This window comes from Leucoraja erinacea, chromosome 6 (genome assembly GCF_028641065.1).
Source record: "Leucoraja erinacea ecotype New England chromosome 6, Leri_hhj_1, whole genome shotgun sequence".
Taxonomy (NCBI): Eukaryota; Metazoa; Chordata; class Chondrichthyes; order Rajiformes; family Rajidae; genus Leucoraja; species Leucoraja erinaceus.
Genome location: NC_073382.1, coordinates 24,466,816 through 24,484,531, shown reverse-complemented (window position 1 = coordinate 24,484,531; position 17,716 = coordinate 24,466,816). Strand labels below are relative to the sequence as shown.

General features: G+C 43.8%; 2 protein-coding genes across 3 annotated transcripts in view; one reads left to right on the top strand and one right to left on the bottom strand.

Moving 5' to 3' along the window:
* The window catches only part of uchl3 (ubiquitin carboxyl-terminal esterase L3 (ubiquitin thiolesterase)), a 43,901-nt gene extending 43,571 nt beyond the window's left edge, over positions 1-330 (bottom strand). The window contains exon 1 of the mRNA XM_055636733.1: positions 8-330. Within this exon, the coding sequence (XP_055492708.1) occupies positions 8-49 (42 nt within the window). The 5' untranslated portion in view covers positions 50-330. The remainder of the gene's footprint in view (positions 1-7) is intronic.
* On the top strand, positions 268-17,475 carry commd6 (COMM domain containing 6). 2 transcript variants are annotated; one of them, XM_055636731.1, is made up of 7 exons: positions 268-589; positions 4,530-4,588; positions 9,433-9,498; positions 9,621-9,697; positions 11,696-11,864; positions 14,136-14,288; positions 16,013-17,475. In XM_055636731.1, the coding sequence occupies exons 1-7, from the start codon at positions 358-360 to the stop codon at positions 16,061-16,063; spliced, it is 807 nt and encodes a 268-aa protein (XP_055492706.1). In that variant the 5' UTR covers positions 268-357; the 3' UTR covers positions 16,064-17,475. The 2 variants fall into 2 exon arrangements, with proteins under 2 accessions (XP_055492706.1, XP_055492705.1); XM_055636730.1 differs by having other exon boundaries at positions 291-589; positions 11,693-11,864.
* Positions 17,476-17,716: the final 241 nt, after the last annotated feature.

The window sequence follows — 17,716 nt, the reverse complement described above, 5'->3', positions numbered from 1 at the left end:
CTCGTACATCAGGATTGGCTTCCAGCGGCAACCAACGTGGGCAATTCATTCTTTAGTACAATTTGGCGCGACCCTCAGTCCTCCGTTACAGCTGCTGTTGTTTCTCTTCCTCCCCCAGATCCTGCTTCCGTCTAGTTCCGTCTGAGACAACTTGCAATACAGATGGGGGAGGAAGAAACATCCTACAGGGACTTAAACTCGTCGCAGCTTCTGGTGCATTTAATCAATGCGTGTATGACTCAAGCAGCGACTTGTGCAACAGGGCAAGTGGACGCAGCGACATTTTTAAAGTAGTTGGTGCAGTGAAAAGAGGGTGAGACATAACAGTGCAACTCCCTGAGAGTGTGCTGATGGTTGATGCGGTCAGAGGGTAGCCAGGGCAGCCAATCGCTGCGGGCCGCCGGCCTGGGAAACCCCGGCGCGCGCCCGTCTACGTCATCCGACAGAACGTTGCAACCAAAGAGACTAGAACTCTACGACAGTGTTTGGAACGCGGAGACAATGCGAGGGGCGGGGCCAGGCGAGCGGGGCGGAAGTGTAGCGGTGGACATGGCTGGTCCAGAGTTGCAGCTGGGTGTCGGATGGGCTGGTGAGTGATATTAGTGGCCTCATCGTCCACACCCTCCCCACCCTCCCCAGAAACGGAGCACTGGGTACTGTATAATGTGATTGTGAATTTGAAAGGAAAATCCTTTTGTGCTTCACAGTTTGGCCACACTTCGTCTGCCAAGTAGGACAGACTGTAAACAGTTTGTGTGGGAAGGAACTGCAGATGCTGGTTAACGGTCTGTGATGTTAGCTTGAAGACTCCAAGTGTAAAGACAGATACAAAGTGCCGGAGTAACTCAACGGGCTGGGCAGCATCTCTGGAGGAAAAGGATAGGTCACGTTTCGGGTCGGGACCCTTCTTCAGACTGGAGGGGGAGGGGGGAGAGAGAGGTGTAGGCGAAAAAAAGACCATGACCAAGCAGGGTCAGTCACAAATGAGGGCCACTCATTTGTGGCCCATTGTTGGCGAGGGAACTCAAGAGGGATACTGGGGAGAGCTGAGGACCTGGCTAAAAAAACTTTGGGGGGGGGCAGTAGGCCCTTCGAGCCAGCACTGCCATTCACTATGATCATGGCTGGTCATCTAAAATCAGTACCCCATTCCTGCTTTTTTCCCCATATCCCTTGATTCAGGGATTGGATCCCAGACTGCAGTGTCTCTTTCCCATTCTGTCAATGTCAATCTCTTTCAAGGCACTTGTTGAGTCACTGCCTGAGAACGCATGCAGTCCAAGTAATGCTAAGCAGTATTCTGAGGAGGACTGCTTTGCAAAATGGGTGACATCTAATAGCCTTTGCCTGTTGCCTCTCCCTGTGTCAAAGACCACTGTCGTGTCTTGAATGCTGTTTGCATAGTTAAGCAATATGAAAAGATATTGCTGTCTGGGCTTTTGACTTGTACATGGTCATATCCTTGCTCTTTGCCACAGTTGCAGTATAGGATGACTCGTGAGTCTGTTTCTTCTTGGTTTGAATCTCAGGCTGCAGTGTCTCTTTGCCATTCTGAGAAATAAGAAGTGTGGCCTCTCCTTCCTTAATGAAGATCACCTTCCTCCCATGTAGCCTCTTTACCACGTCATGCTCACTCGACACATCAAGAAGAAGTTCAATGAGCTGTTTCTCGTTCTCATCATTGGTCAAGAACTGCTTCCAATCTCTTGGTTTTTTGGTCTTTCCTCTGATTATTCCCTTCTCTGCACACCCATGCCATGTCCGTAGGACAATGACATTCTTGCTTTGCTTCAGCACAACAGAACATAGTAGGCATGGACTACAAAAACAGATCAGTGTGTCCATATACCATTATATAAATATATACACACATGAATAAATAAACTGATAAAGTGCAAATAACAGATAATGGGCTATTAATGTACAGAGTTTTGTCCGAGCCAAGTTTAATAGCCTGATGGCTGTGGGGAAGTAGCTATTCCTGAACCTGGTCGTTGCAGTCTTCAGGCTCCTGTACTTTCTACCTGAAGGTAGCAGGGAGATGAGTGTGTGGCCAGGATGGTGTGGGTCTTTGATGATACTGCCAGCCTTTTTGAGGCAGCGACTGCGATAGATCCCCTCGATGGAAGGGAGGTCAGAGCCGATGATGGACTGGGCAGTGTTTACTACCTTTTGTAGTCTTTTCCTCTCCAGGGCGCTCAAGTTGCCAAACCAAGCCACGATGCAACCAGTCAGCATGCTCTCTACTGTGCACCTGTAGAAGTTAGAGAGAGTCCTCCTTGATAAAACGATTTTCCGTAATCTTCTCAGGAAGTAGAGGTGCTGATGTGCTTTCTTGATAATTGCATTAGTGTTCTTAGACCAGGAAAGATTTTCAGAGATGTGCACACCCAGGAATTTGAAGCTCTTGACCCATTCAACCATCGACCCATTGATATAAATGGGACTGTGGGTCCCCATCCTACTCCTTCCAAAGTCCACAATCAGTTTTTTTTGCTGGTGTTGAGGGCCAGGTTGTTGCGCTGGCACCATATGGACAGTCGCTCGATCTCTCTTCTATACTCTGACTCGTCCCCATCAGTGATACGTCCCACAACAGTGGTGTCATCAGTGAACTTGATGATGGAGTTTGCACTATGACCGGCTACGTAGTCTCGAGTATAGAGCAAGTACAGCAGGGGGCTGAGCATGCAGCCTTGAGGTGCTCCCCTGCTGATTGTTATCGAGTCTGACACATTTCCACCAATGCGAACAGACTGTGGTCTGTGAATGAGGAAGTCGAGGATCCAATTGCAGAGGGATGCGCAGAGACCCAGTTCTGCGAGTTTGGTAACCAGCTTAGAGGATTGCATTAAATGCTGAGCTGTAATCAATGAATAACAGCCTGACAAATTAGTTTTTGTCGTCCAAGTGGTCCAGAGCGGAGTGGAGGGCCAGCGGGATTGCATCCACCGTTGATCTGTTGTGGCGGTAGGCAAACTGCAGTGGGTCCAGGTTTTTGTCGAGGTAGGAGTTGATTTGTTCCATGATCAACCTCTCAAAGCACTTCACCGCCACAGGCGTTAGTGACACTGGTCAATAGTCATTGAGGCACATCACCTTGCTCTTCTTGGGCACTGGTATAATTGATGCCCTTTTAATGAAGGTGGGAAAGGCCCAGTACAAAAAGGTCAGTATGGGAATGGGAAGGGGAGTTGAAATGGGTGGCAACTGGGAGAACCCGTAGGCCTTGGTGGAGCGAGCGTGAGTGTTCAATAAAATGATCGCTGACCTTGTTGTGTCTGAGGGATGAGGAGTGAGCAGATCTAGGGGATACAGAGGAGACACTGTGACGGGGGTGAATCCACTTTCCCTGATGAATGAGGACCCTAGTATGGAACATCTCATCTTGGAGCAGATGTAGCGGAGACAGAGGATTTGAGAGTAGGGAATAATGTGTGTTGGTTACAGGCCATGAGCACAGAAGAAGAAATTCTTCTGGAGATCACATATACAATGTAAAGTTAAAGTGAAGCAATTGTACGTTTTCCGCAGCAATTTGCACCATGTCTCACTTTAAAGGTTATTGCCAATGACCTGTAACAGTGACGAAGGAAGTAGAGGCTATCACCAGTGTGCCAAAGCTAGATTACATTGCAGGGTTAAAGTTGTTCTGAGGGATGCTGCAATATTATGCCCAATTCCAAACTTTACAACTGTCTGCTGTGTTAATACTGGATATATCACTTCTGGAAAGGATGTGAAATGTAAAGGGTAGATTAATGACAAGTGCACATACTAAATCTAAAAGAAAGTTTATCAAATTGAAGTCCCCTTGCTCTTTAGGATGCTTCGGGCAAGGTAAAGATGGTATGTGATGTGTCAAGTTACGGTATAGTTACAATACCCAATCAAGCGAATGATGATGAAGAAAATCCTATTGCTTTTATTTCTTGCACCCTCGCGAAGAGTGAGCACAGTTCTTCATCAACAAATTCCGTTAGTATTTGCTAGGTGGGCATTTTGCCTGACCTTTTACTTTAAAGATACAGAAACAGCATGGAAACAGACCCTTCAGCCCACCGAGTCCATGCCGATCAGCGATCACTCCGTAGACTAGTACTACCCTATACACTAGTGACAATGTACAATTTTACAGACGCCAATTAACCTACAAACGTGCACGTCTTTTGAGTGGCACAGTGGGGCAGCAACTCTACTGCTGCCCCACTGTGCCATCCCCAGTCACCTGCTGTCTTTTCAGCATCTTCTATATTTATTTTAGGTTTCCGGCATCTGCAGTTTTCTTTTAAGCCAAGCGTTTCATTCTGGTCCGTCTGGTAAGGGAGGAGCTACATCTAATGCCATGGCATGTTTGTTAAGATGGGTCTCGACGCGAAACGTCACCCATTCCTTCTCTCCAGAGATGCTGACTGTCCCGCTGAGTTACTCCAGCATTTTGTGTCTACCTTGAAATAAGGAAGTGACCGACTGCTATTAATTCCATATTTTTTGTGCAAGATACATTGTTCACCTTTACTTAATTGCAGGTTTTGAAAACTCAATCGAAAGCATCAGTAAATTGCCCCAAGATTTATTTGCAGAGGTGGTATGTATTAATTTGTGAGCCACAATGGCAACTTTAATGTAAAAATGAAAATGTAAAGTGATTTGTGGTGATGTAAAACATAAAGTGCTGGAGGTCTTCAGTAGGTCAGGGAGCATCTGTCAGACCTGACCGCCGAGTTCCCCAAACACTTTGCATTTTGGCCCAGGAATGAGTAGGTTATCCTATGATGAGCATTTGTTGGTACTGGGCCTGTACTCGCTGGAGTTTAGAAGAATGAGGGGGGACCTCATTTAAACATACTGAATAGTAAAAGGCTTGGATAGAGTGGATGTGGAGAGGATGTTTCCACTAGTGGGAGAGTCTAGGACTAGAGGTCATATCCTCCGAATTAAAGGACATTCTCTTAGGAAGGAGATGAGGAGAAATGTCTTTAGTCAGAGGGTGGTAAATCTGTGGAATTCTTCGCCACAGAAGTCTGTGGAGGCGTCAGTGGATATTTTTAAGGCAGAGATAGATAGATTCTTGATTAGTACAGGTGTCAGAGGTTATGGGGAGAAGGCAAAAGAATGGGGTTAGGAGGGAGAGATAGATCAGGCATGATTGAAATGTGATCATTGCTAATCATCCACAATCAGTACCCCGTTCCTGCCTTCTCCCCACATCCCTGACTCCGCTATCTTTAAGAGCGCTATCTAACTATCTTGAAAATGTCCAGAGAACTGGCCTCCACCACCCTCTGAGGCAGAGAATTCCACAGACTCGCAACACTCTGTGAAAAAGTATTTCCTCAACTCCGTTCTAATGGCTTACCTCTTATTCTTGAACTGTGGCCCCTGGTTCTGGACTCTCCCAACATCGGGAACATGTTTCCTGCCTCTAGCGTGTCCAAACCCTTAATAATCTTACATGTTTCAATAAGATCCCCTCATCCTTCTAAATTCCAGACTATACAAGCCCAGCCGCTCCATTTTATCAATGTAAAACAGTTCCGCCATCCCAGGAATTAACCTTGCGAACCTACACTGCACTTCCTCAATAGCAAGAATGTCCTTCCTCAAATTTGGAGGCCAAAACTGCACACAATACTCCAGGCGTGGTCTCACTAGGGCCCTGTACACCTGCAGAAGGACTCGTATACTCAACTCCTCGTGTTATGAAGGTTATGAAGGCCATTCGCTTTCTTCACTGCCTGCCTGATGTATGCAGAATCTTATAGAATTTTTTGAGGATGTAACTAGTAGATGGATAAGGGAGAACAAGTGGATGTGTTATATCTGGACTTTCAGAAGGCTTTCGACAAGATCTCACATAAGAGATTAGTATGCAAACTTAAAGCACACGGTATTGGGGGTTCTGTATTGATGTGGATAGAGAACTGGCTGGCAGACAGGAAGCAAAGAGTAGGAGTAAACGGGTCCTTTTCAGAATGGCAGGCAGTGACTAGTGGGGTACCGCAAGGCTCAGTGCTGGAACCCCAGCTATTTACAATATATATTAATGATCTGGATGAGGGAATTGAATGCAACATCTCCAAGTTTGCGGATGACATGAAGCTGGGGGGCAGTGTTAGCTGTGAGGAGGATGCTAGGAGGCTGCAAGGTGACTTGGATAGGTTGGGTGAGTGGGCAAATACATGGCAGATGCAGTATAATGTGGATAAATGTGAGGTTATCCACTTTGGTACAAAAACAGGAAAGTAGACTATTATCTGAATGATAACCGATTAGGAAAAGGGGAGATGCAACAAGACCTGGGTGTCATGGTACACCAGTCATTGAAAGTAGGCATGCAGGTGCAGCAGGCAGTGAAGAAAGCAAATGGTATGTTAACATTCATAGCAAAAGGATTTGAGTATAAGAACAGGGAGGTTCTACTGCAGTTGTACAGGGTTTTGGTGAGACCACACCTGGGGTATTGCGTACAGTTTTGGTCTAATTTGAGGAAGGACATTATTGCTATTGAGGGAGTGCAGCGTAGGTTAACCAGGTTAATTCCCGGGATGGCGGGACTGACATGTGAAAGAATGGGTCGACTGGGCATGTATTCATTGGAATTTGAAAGGATGAAAGGGAATCTTATAGAAACAAAAAATTCTTAAGAGGTTCTACTGCAGTTGTACAGGGTCTTGGTGAGACCTCACCTGGAGTACTGCGTACAGTTTTGGTCTCCAAATCTGAGGAAAAACATTCTTGCCAGAGAAGGTTCACCAGACTGATTCCTGAGATGGCAGGACTTTCATATGAAGAAAGACTGGATAGACTCGGCTTGTACACGCTAGAATTTGAAGATTGAGGAGGGATCTTATAGAAACTTACAAAATTCTTAAGGGGTTGGACAGGATAGATGCAGAAAGATTATTCCCGATATTGGGGAAGTCCAGAACTAGGGGTCACGATTTAAGGATAAGAGGGAAGTCTTTTAGGACCGAGATGAGAAAATATTTTTTTACACAGAGAGTGGTGAATCTGTGGAATTCTCTGCCACAGAAGGTAGTTGAGGCCAGTTCATTGGCTATATTTAAGAGGGAGTTAGATATGGCCCTTGTTGGTAAAGGGATCAGGGGGTATGGAGAGAAGGCAGGTACAGGATACTGAGTTGATACGGATGATCAGCCATGATCATATTGAAGGACCGAATGGCCTACTCCTGCATCTATGTTTCTATTAAACTATCATTTTAAAAATTGTAGATGCTTATATTGATACTTGGTTATATCTACTAAACCAACAAAATTGTACATTGAGTTTAAGAAGGAACTGCAGATGCTGGAGAATCGAAGGTACACAAAAAAGCTTGAGAAACTCAGCGGGTGCAGCAGCATCTATGGAGCGAAGGAAATAGGCAACGTTTCGGGCCGAAACCCTTCTTCAGACTGATCGGGGGCGGGGTGGGCTGGGACAAGAAAGGACAAAGGAGGAGGAGCCCGAAGGCTGGGGGATGGGAGGAGACAGCAGGGGGACTGAGGAAGGGGAGGAGACAGCAAGGACTAACAAAATTGGGAGAATTCGATGTTCATGCCCCCAGGATGCAGACTCCCCAAACGGAATATGAGGTGCTGTTCCTCCAATTTCCGGTGCTGCTCGCTGTGGCCATGGAGGAGACCCAGGACAGAGAGGTCGGAGACGGAGTGGGAGGGGGAGTTGAAGTGCTGAGCCACCGGGAGGTCAGCTTGGTTATTGCGGACCGAGCGGAGGTGTTCGGCGAAACGATCGTCCAACCTCCGCTTGGTCTCACCGATATAGATCTGCTGACATCTAGAGCAGCGGACGCAATAGATGAGGTTGGAAGAGATGCAGGTAAACCTCTGTCGCACCTGGAACGATTGCTTGGGTCCTTGAACGGAGTCGAGGGGGGAGGTAAAGGGACAAGTGTTGCATCTCTTGCGGTTGCAAGGGAAAGTACCTGGGGAGGGGGTGGTACGAGAGGGAAGGGAAGAATTGACAAGGGAGTTATGGAGGGAGCGGTCTTTGCGGAAGGCAGATATGGGGGGAGATGGGAAGATGCGGCGAGTGGTGGGGTCACGTTGGAGGTGGCGAAACTGACGGAGGATTACTTTTTGTATGTGACGGCTGGTGGGGTGAAAGGTGAGGACTAGGGGGAATCGGCCCTTGTTGCGAGTGGGGGGATGGGGAGAGAGAGCAGTGTTGCGGGGTATGGAAGAGACCCTGGTGCGAGCCTCATTTATGGTGGAGGAGGGGAACCCCCGTTCCCTGAATAATGAGGACATTTCAGATGTCCTGGTGTGGAACGCCTCATCTGTGGAGCAGATGCGGCGTAGACGGAGGAATTGGGAGTAGGGAATGGAGTCCTTACAGGAAGCAGGGTGGGAAGAAGTGTAGTCCAGATAGCCATGGGAGTCAGTGGGTTTATAGTGTATGTCGGTCAGAAGGGTATCACCTGCAATGGAGATAGTGAGGTCAAGAAATGGTAGGGAAGTGTCGTAAATGGTCCAGGTGTATTTGAGTGCCGGATGGAAGTTAGATTGATAAATTGTACATTGATATTGGGGGAAAGTATCATTAATTTGTTCATATTTTTGGTAACAGTTTGTCCAACGTTTCGACATTGAATCTACAATCTGATTTACTAGGAAAATTGAACTTCTTCCAATGAAACCATACACAGATATATAAAAATAAAGCAATAATTAAACGTTGTGTATGTATGCTATACAAGTGCATTTCTGAAAAGTGACAGTTTAGTTTAGAGATACAGCATGGAACCGGCCCTTTGGTCCACTGAGTCCACACCGTCCATTGATCAATGGACTGAATGATCTGAAGAAGGTTCTCGACCCAAAACATCACCCATTCCTCTCCAGAGATGCTGTGTGGCCCGCTGAGTTACTCCAGCATTTTGTGTCTACTGTCCATTGATCACCGTCCACACAAGTTATGTGTTATCCCATTTTCTCATCCACTCCCTGCACATTAGGGGCAATTTATAGAGGCCAATTAACCAACAAACCCACATTTATTTGGGTTGTGGGAGGAAACCAGAGGACCCGGAGGAAACCTGCACGGTCACAGGGAGAACGTATAAATACCACGCAGACAGCACCTGTAGTCAGGATCAAAGCCACTTGAGGCAGCAGCTCTACCCACTCTGCCACTTGTGCGACTGGATTTGACCCATTCTCTGTTGTATATTTTTACAAAACATTACAGATCTAATAACAATTATGTCTTAAAAATATGCTCATCGAGGGAATTTAATTGAAGCAAAAAGTTTAAAATTTTGGACCTTTTGATCATTGATGTATCATGAATCTATTGGCTACAGTCATATATTCATTGTTAAATTGGGAACAAAAATAATTTTCTAATCATCTCTTGAAATTTTACGTTTCTGTTTCTGTCATATGTTTTTTTAATTTGCAATAGTGCCAGCAGATCATGTTATACCTGCAATGCAAAACTCCTGGCGTGAATACACTTGAATTGGTTGAAGTAAGTTTATGAGTTTTTTAATTTTAATTTTAAATATAATCGTACAGTCTTCATTTGTGTCTTCAGTCTCCTTTTATATTAGATTTTTCGGTACCTCCTGAAATTTTTTTGTTTTTGAACAGAGACTTCAAAATGCTGGTGTTGAACTGGATGCGGAAGCTACTAAGGAGATAGTTCATGTTATCTCCTTGATTTTCAGGTAACAACCTTGCAAACATCTCCCTTTGATGAAATATGTTGCCAACACTTTTAGTACAAAAAGACGCACGTATTGATTTTTTTTCCTCTATCATTATTTGAACCTGGCAATGAATTAATTTGATAGCTTCTCCCTATGAAAACCAATCACAGTGATTTATATACATAATTTCCCTTTTCTGTCCCATGTGCCTGTAATGCTTTTTTACATCTTAGAAATGGGCAGCATGCTTTGGTACAAAACTGAGTATGTTTAGTAAACACAAGGGTGGCACGGTGGTAGAGTTGCTGCCTTACAGCGCTTGCAGCATTGGAGACAGGGATAGATCCCGACTATGAATGCAGTCCGTACAGAGTTTGTACGTTCTCCCCGTGACCGTGTGGGTATTCTCCTAGATCTTCGGTTTCCTCCCACACTCCAAAGACGCACAGGTTTGTAGGATAATTGGCTTGATGTATGTGTAAATTGTCCCTAGTGTGAGTAGGATAGTGTTAATGTGGGGAGATCGCTGGTCGGTGCGGACTCGATGGGCCAAAAGGCTTGTTTCCGCACTGTATCACTAATCTAAAACTAAACTAAACCAATCAAGAAATCTGGTCGTTTATTCGTGAAGTTCAGTAAAAATCCCGAACATATACATTGTTAATTATACCACTATGAAAATGAAATAACTGGCTGTGTGTTTTTATTTTCAAGTAGAAACTCTGCAATTTATTTTTTGTAGCTGAGAATATTTTCCAATTTGAATACTGCAAACTATCCAAATGAACAACGGCATTGAACATTCCCCCAGATCATTTAATTGATCAGAATTATGTGTTCTTTTGAGTATTCATTTGTTTTTTGATTAATATCGTTATTCAGTACTGACAATATTTCAATAATTTCAACAATGTGAAAATAGAATTAGTGTGTGATTCAATATAATTTGATTGAAATGTTTTGTTTATTGGTGCATTCATGGGGCAGAGAGACTCTCTGGTACATTAATGTGGATCTGGTGTTACATACTGGATGGCAGCTTTTGTTTCCTTAATCTTATGATTGATTTTCTCCTGCCTTCTATGAGATAGAAAGAGGCCATTTGGCCTATTGGGTCTATGCTGGCTTGTGACGTGATGTTCATATTTTCTTCGGACATAAGGGGAGGCTACTAAGTCCATGTCAACTGTTACAGCAATTTCATAGTCATAGAGGGATAGAGCATGGAAACAGGCCCTTCGGTCCAACTTGCCCACACCGGCCAACGTCCCAGCTCCACTAGTCCCACCTGCCTGTGTTTAGTCCGTATCCCTCCAAACCTGTCCTACCTGACTAACTATTTCCTGAACGTTAGAATAGTCCCAGCCTCAACTACCTCTCAGGCTCCTGTTAAATCTATTCCCCTTCACCTTAAACTCATGTCCTCTGGTCCTCGATTCACCTACTCTGGGCAGGATACTCTATATCTACCACTTTGCACATTTTTTCCCTGCAACCTTTTTTTTGTTCTTGCATACCATCAACTCTCCCTGAATCTCCTGCCTCTCATCTATCCAGGGATGATCGGCCAATTAGCCTACCCTTGGGCCGAGGAAGGAGACCAGAGCCCCTGGGGGAAATCCTTGTAATTACAGGGAGAACATGCAAACTCTACACCGACAGCACCCAATGTCAGGATCCAACCTCAATCACCATAGCCACGATATTGTGGCACAATCTACTGTGCCAACAATCTCATTAACTCTCTTCTGAAAACATTAGTCGGAATGGCCATCTTCCATATTAGTGCAACCACCTATTGTTGCTCCTCTCCTCCCTGCTCACTGACAGCTGAGGTGCATTTTGTTTTCCCAGTCTCTATGGACCTTTGCCGTGTGGGGAATTTCCATGCCTAGTGTCCTACGGCTAGAGATGGGGAAATGCTTTGAGGTGGTGCATCTATATGTAGGCTAAACTTTGAATCCTGATTTTATTACATTGCATTTCACCAATTTTCCTGCACTCTTCCCTCAGTAGGGCGGCTGCACAGAGCAGTATGTCAGCTGAGGAACTCGTTACAAAGCTGGCAGGCAGCAGCAGTAAGTGGTCTAAGCAAGCACTTCAAGCCATCCGTCATGTGTGGAATGAACAGGGCAAACTCGTGGTGACTGCAGAAGATGCTAAGCACATGTTAACAGTAGGACAGGTGAGATGGCCACTCTGTGATTTGATTTTGAAAACTCAAAGCTTGTTGTTATTACTTCAGCAAGGCAAAAAACAAAATTGTTGTCATTTAACTTCCAATAATTAATCAACTTGAAATATTAACTTTAGTTTAGTTTAGAGATATAGCGCGGAAGCAGACCCTTTGGTCCACTGAGTCTGCACCGACCAGCAATCCCCGCACATTAACACTGCCCTACTCACACTAAGGACATTTTTTTTACCTTTTTGTTATACCAAGCCAATTAACCTACAAACCTGTACATCTTTGGAGTGTGGTAGGAAACTGAAGATCTCGGAGAAAACCCACGCAGTTCATGGGCAAAACGTACAAATTCCATACAGACAAGCCAGGATCGAACCTGTGGATCTGGCGCCGTAAGGCAGTAGCTCTACCGCTACTCCACCGTGCCTCCCTCTGTTTTACTTTTGAGAATTAGAGTTGCTCCAAGAGAAAATTATTTGAATAGATACGCAGCTTGGTTGGTGTTTTTTACTTGGGGGAGATGGTGGGCATTGATGCTGTGCTGTGTCTCTTTTTACTAAATAATCCCAGACATGGTCCGTGGCAGCAGTTGCTGTGTATGTGTCATAACAGGACAGTTTAAAAGCTGCACATTTCTTGCAGCTCTCTTCAACTTTTTTAAGCCCTATCCTGCCATAGACTTTGCTCTGCTGAAGACAATGCCACCATTTGTTCCAATTATGTCCAGGCACTTCCTCTTGGTCAAGACCAATTCCAAATGTCTCCCCCCTCCCCCCCCCCCCCCCCCCCCCCCCCCCCTCCCCCCCCCCCTTTACAGTACAACTTGTTGCATTTTTTGTTCTTGTATCATCTGATGGTTCCACTGACCACATCTGCTCCACATAATTGTCTCCATGTGAGCAAGGCAGTCGTGTTTGGTAAAGTTTGGTAATGCGTAAGCTGTCCATGCTCCACCGACAGTAAACTAGACTACTATGTGCACAAAATTTGTACACTTGCATTTTGATCTCAGCGATGAGTTTGGAGTTGTTTACTGAAGCATCAGCTTTCCAATACAGATGTTAAATTTTTCATCCTGTGAAAGGCTAGTCGTGCCAATATAATACAAAAGTACTGTCCAATCCATATTTCCTCTTGCGGACATTGGACTTTGTCTAAGGTACTGGCACTAATGCTAACTACTATATATTTGGCACTCTGCATCTTCCCATTTTGCTCTTGCTATTGTACTTGATTGTATTATCTTAGCTGATTGCATGCAAAACAAAGCTTTTCACTATAGCTTGGTATGTGTGACAATAATAAACCTGAATCAAAAACCCAGATAGCTTGACCTTTCATAGAATCATAGAAAATATGTGCAGGAGTAGGCCATTCGGCCCTTCGAGTCTGCACCGCCATTCAATATGATCATGGCTGATCATCCAACTCGGTATCCTGTACCTGCCTTCTCTCCATACCCCCTGAACCCTTTAGCCACAAGGGCCACATCTAACTCCTTCTTAAATATAGCCAATGAACTGGCCTCAACTACCTTCTGTGGCAGAGAGTTCCAGAAATTCACCACTCTCTGTGTGAAAAATGCTTTTCTCATCTCGGTCCCAAAGGATTTCCCCTTTATCCTTAAACTGTGACCCCTTGTCTTGGACTTCCCCAACATCGGGAGCAATCTTCCTGCATCTAGCCTGTCCAACCCCTTAAGAATTTTGTAAGTTTCCATAAGATCCCCCTCAATCTCCTAAATTCTAGCGAGTACAAGCCGAGTCTATCCAGTCTTTCTTCGTATGAAAGTCCTGACATCCCAGGAATCAGTCTGGTGAACCTTCTCTGTACTCCCTCTATGGCAAGAATGTCTTTCCTCAGATTTGGAGACCAAAACTGTATGCAATACTCCAGGTGTGGTCTCACCAATACCCTGTACAACTGCAGTAGAACCTCCCTGCTCCTATACTCAAATCCTTTTGCTATGAATGCCAATATACCATTCACCTTCTTCACTGCCTGCTGCATGACTGAGCGACTTTGAGCGACTCTTAACCTGTTGTGGTTTTGATTGACTGATTGTGAACTCCCTGTCCAAGTAAAACTTTTTGTTATGTTGATGATGAGAACAAATGCCTTTGAATTTGGGCCAAAGACTCAAAAGTTTTAAGTTTCATTATATCTAGACATTCAATATATAGCAGTTCCAACCAAAAATCCATGACATTTGTACAACATTACTGCTTCCAAGATCATAAACGTATTGTTTTTTGCTTTTCCTTTAAGCTTGTAGACTTGCAATGGAAACTTGGAATGGCGATGAGTTCTGACGGCTGCAGGTCTCTGAATTACCTGTATGTGACCATGGTGCTGAAAGTAGCCAATCCCTCAGGTGACATAATCAGGAGGTCGTTTGAAATGACCATCCCTCAGTTTCAGGTCAGTAGACTGAATACTCAACCCACGAGCGTCATTATTTTTCCCCTTTCTTGAAAGGGAGATTAATGGGTGCAAAATTGTGAGCATTGTTGGCAAATCAGCAGTCCTGTGGTGAGTGTTTTTCACGGAAGTGTCACTGAGAATGGTGTAAAGATTGGTGTAATGGTGTAATGAATGGTGTCAGCACACTGCCATTTGGAACATCTCTCGGGTACAAAGGGTCATCTTGCTCAGCCCACCATCCAATACTGTTGGGGCAAGCAGGGATCATGAGGAACAGAAGATAGATACGTGGGACGATGCTCGCTGAGTTACTCCAGCATTTTTTGTCTATCTTCGATTTAAACCAGCATCTGCAGTTCTTTCCTACACATCACGAGCAACAGCCCAAATCTGTCCTGTTATGGTTTAAAACTGTTCCCTATTCTCATGGAAGATCAAACGGAAATGTTAAGATTCCACCGGTTGTGCTCTGGATGTACAGCATTACCCAAGAGACTAATGAAGAGTGTACTCGCTGTGTGTGGCTTGTATCCTTATTATCCTCTCATATCGTCTTACAATATTGAAGGTGGTCATTCAGCTCATTGAGTCTTTGCTGGTTCTCCAGAGCATTCCAGTGAGCCCCTATTCCCCCATTTACATCCCCGTAATGTATTCTCTCTCATAGGTCCATCAACTCTCCCAAAATTAGGTAATTTGTTAACCTAATAGCCAGCAGGTCTTTGGGATAGAAATTAACACACCGTGGTAAACCGTGTTTTCACAGCAAGAAATTGGCAACACCAGATTATCAGGATTGAACCTGGGACAGTGGAGCTATTGTGGCAGCCTTTGTGCTGCTCATTATGTTCAGTGAACAGCTAAGAGATTAGTATTCTCCACCCAGGTGGTTCTGTTATTATGTGTGCTTTCATAACACTAATTGAATGTAACACGAGTGGTGAATTAGGGTACACTATCTGCATGACCAGGCAAAATTGGTTATATCATGATTTCAATTGGGTAGTCATGAAATGGACAAGTAATTGTTTCTATTGAGTGTGCAATGACACTCTATTCGACAATGTAACCTACAGCAATTGATACTTTTTGCTTGCAGTAACAAAAGTAAATTTGGTATTGAAAAGCCCTTTAATTCACTGCCAGAAAAATAGCCTTGTTATGGTGAGATGGAAACTCTCTTGTTCATAAAACCCCTTTCCCCATTTATGCAATTCTTTCAATAGTGAGATTTTCTATAATGCAAGGTTTCTTTGGAACACAACTGTCTCATCACAGCAGAACCACCTGTAATAAAGATTCAAGTCAGACTTTATTGCAATTATTTTGTTCTTTAATGTCAAGCTACCAAACATAAAGAGTAGCAAGTAGAGATGGTGGAACGTGGGAAGTTTGATTTAGTTGGAAATTATGCAAGGTTTATGGGTGCGCAAGTGAAACAAGGGAGGGAGTATATGTAAATGTCGGAGAAAGGAATCAAAGGTGTGTTGAAATGAACTGGGATAGGAGACGACTGCTGTAGCGGGGCCAAGTATTAAAATCTGTACGAGTTTGTCAACACGGCTTGTAATCAGTTTATTTGCCTAAATGAATAGGCGCAGTGACCAAATTGATCGCAAGGACATAATGTAATTAAAAGAGACAAACTGAGTTTATTGGTTAAGATCCTCTGATCCATGCTGGGACCATCATTAAAATAACTTATTTCTGCATCTCTATAGAACTTCTCCAAGCAGTTCCGGGAGCTGGCAGCTGTCCTTGAAATGGTCTGATGTTGTTTGTGTTCTGACATCCTCTATCTCCGAGCCCTGGTCTGGCTTCACGGATGGATTTGTACGAGAGAGAAGAAGATGCTGTATGCAGCTGTTGATGTACATGCTGGATTACTTTGTTTCCTTTTTCCGCCCATAATTTCACAGTTGTTGGACAAATGCACATTTTTGGTTCATTAATGAATGCACTGTGTAGGCAGAGCAGAACGACGTGCCCAAATATAAAACAAAATACATTGAAACCCAAATTCGTAATTGGATTGGTGGAACAGGAGGAATGGAGGTTGGCTATTGACAAAGTGTCTATATGATAGAGACGCCATTTATTTTGCCCCTTGTGTGAATCCAAATCTATCTCATCCTGAAACCAATGTACACCATTTATAATGACTCATGGAACAAGTTAACAGAGTTCTGGCAATCCAATTGAAACCTTTGCTGGTTGACAATGTTACGGAAGGCTCAGTAACTAGGATTACTAGAGGGCAGTATCCTGCCTGTGTCATCTTGTAAGTAGATTGACAAAAGGAAGAGCTATCCATCAGTTAATCGGGCAACTTTGCGTCAATACTTGGTGCTACAGGATTCCGGTTCCTTGGGCTAATATCTCTTCAGGACTTATTGAACAGAGATACAAGGAATTACTTGTAGCATATACATTTGTATACACTGCCATGCTTGGTTTATGTATGTAATCAGTGTTTATTTGGATGGTGATCTTCTGAATGCGGTTCTACCCCGACGCAAGGGGTGTGCTAATGAAGTGGTAATGAAATGGATGCGGTGATAATAACATTGATTCTTGTGAACTGATTGCAAGTTTCGGTTTCAGGGGTACTGCCTCTTGAGGCTACTCCGTCCATGTTTCAGCACTTGACTACCTTCGCACTGAACCTTGCACACATTGTGTGAATCAATCAGTAGTGTGTGTGTGTCAGTAACCAATCAATGTCCATTAGAAGTTACAGTAATATTAATATTAAGAATTAGCAGTGCCTCTGGAAAGTTTCACACTTCCTGTTTAGTTCAGAAAACTCCACTGAAGAAAGCTGTATTCATTTCAAGACAATTTCCTGTCGTGGATTGTATTTTTTTTTTAAATTTATCTGCAGATGATGAAAATGTTGATTTGTTTTTGTACATGTAATGCTATGATCAGGGCGATGTAATCATTTGCTGATGAAGGATAGTTGAAAATACATCTACTTAAGTGGTATAGACATTTCCTTTTTCAGCAGTTATTGTTTTGGAATATCAGCAGTCCATTTAATCCTTTCCCTTAAAGTTGTTGCAAAGTCACCAGCATTTCCTGCCACTGTGTCCTGGTGAAATTGTGGAAAAAAAACCCCAATGAATTACCATACTCATTTGATTCCTTGTAAGTAATAAACATAAATTTGCAAACTACAGAATATATTGTTGCGTGGCATATTTACGTGCTTAATGTTAATGAAATTTGGATAGAATAGCAGGTCAATGTGTTTGACATTTCTGAATATTCTTAATCATTTAACACAAGCCTGATTTATGTTGCATATTTTATAACATAAAATGTATTATTAGAAATGTACCGTGCCTTGGCTTTCAACACAGTTGTTCAAAGTTCTCCCATTTTTGTCAGTTTAAACTGATGATAAGAGACAGAATGTTCCA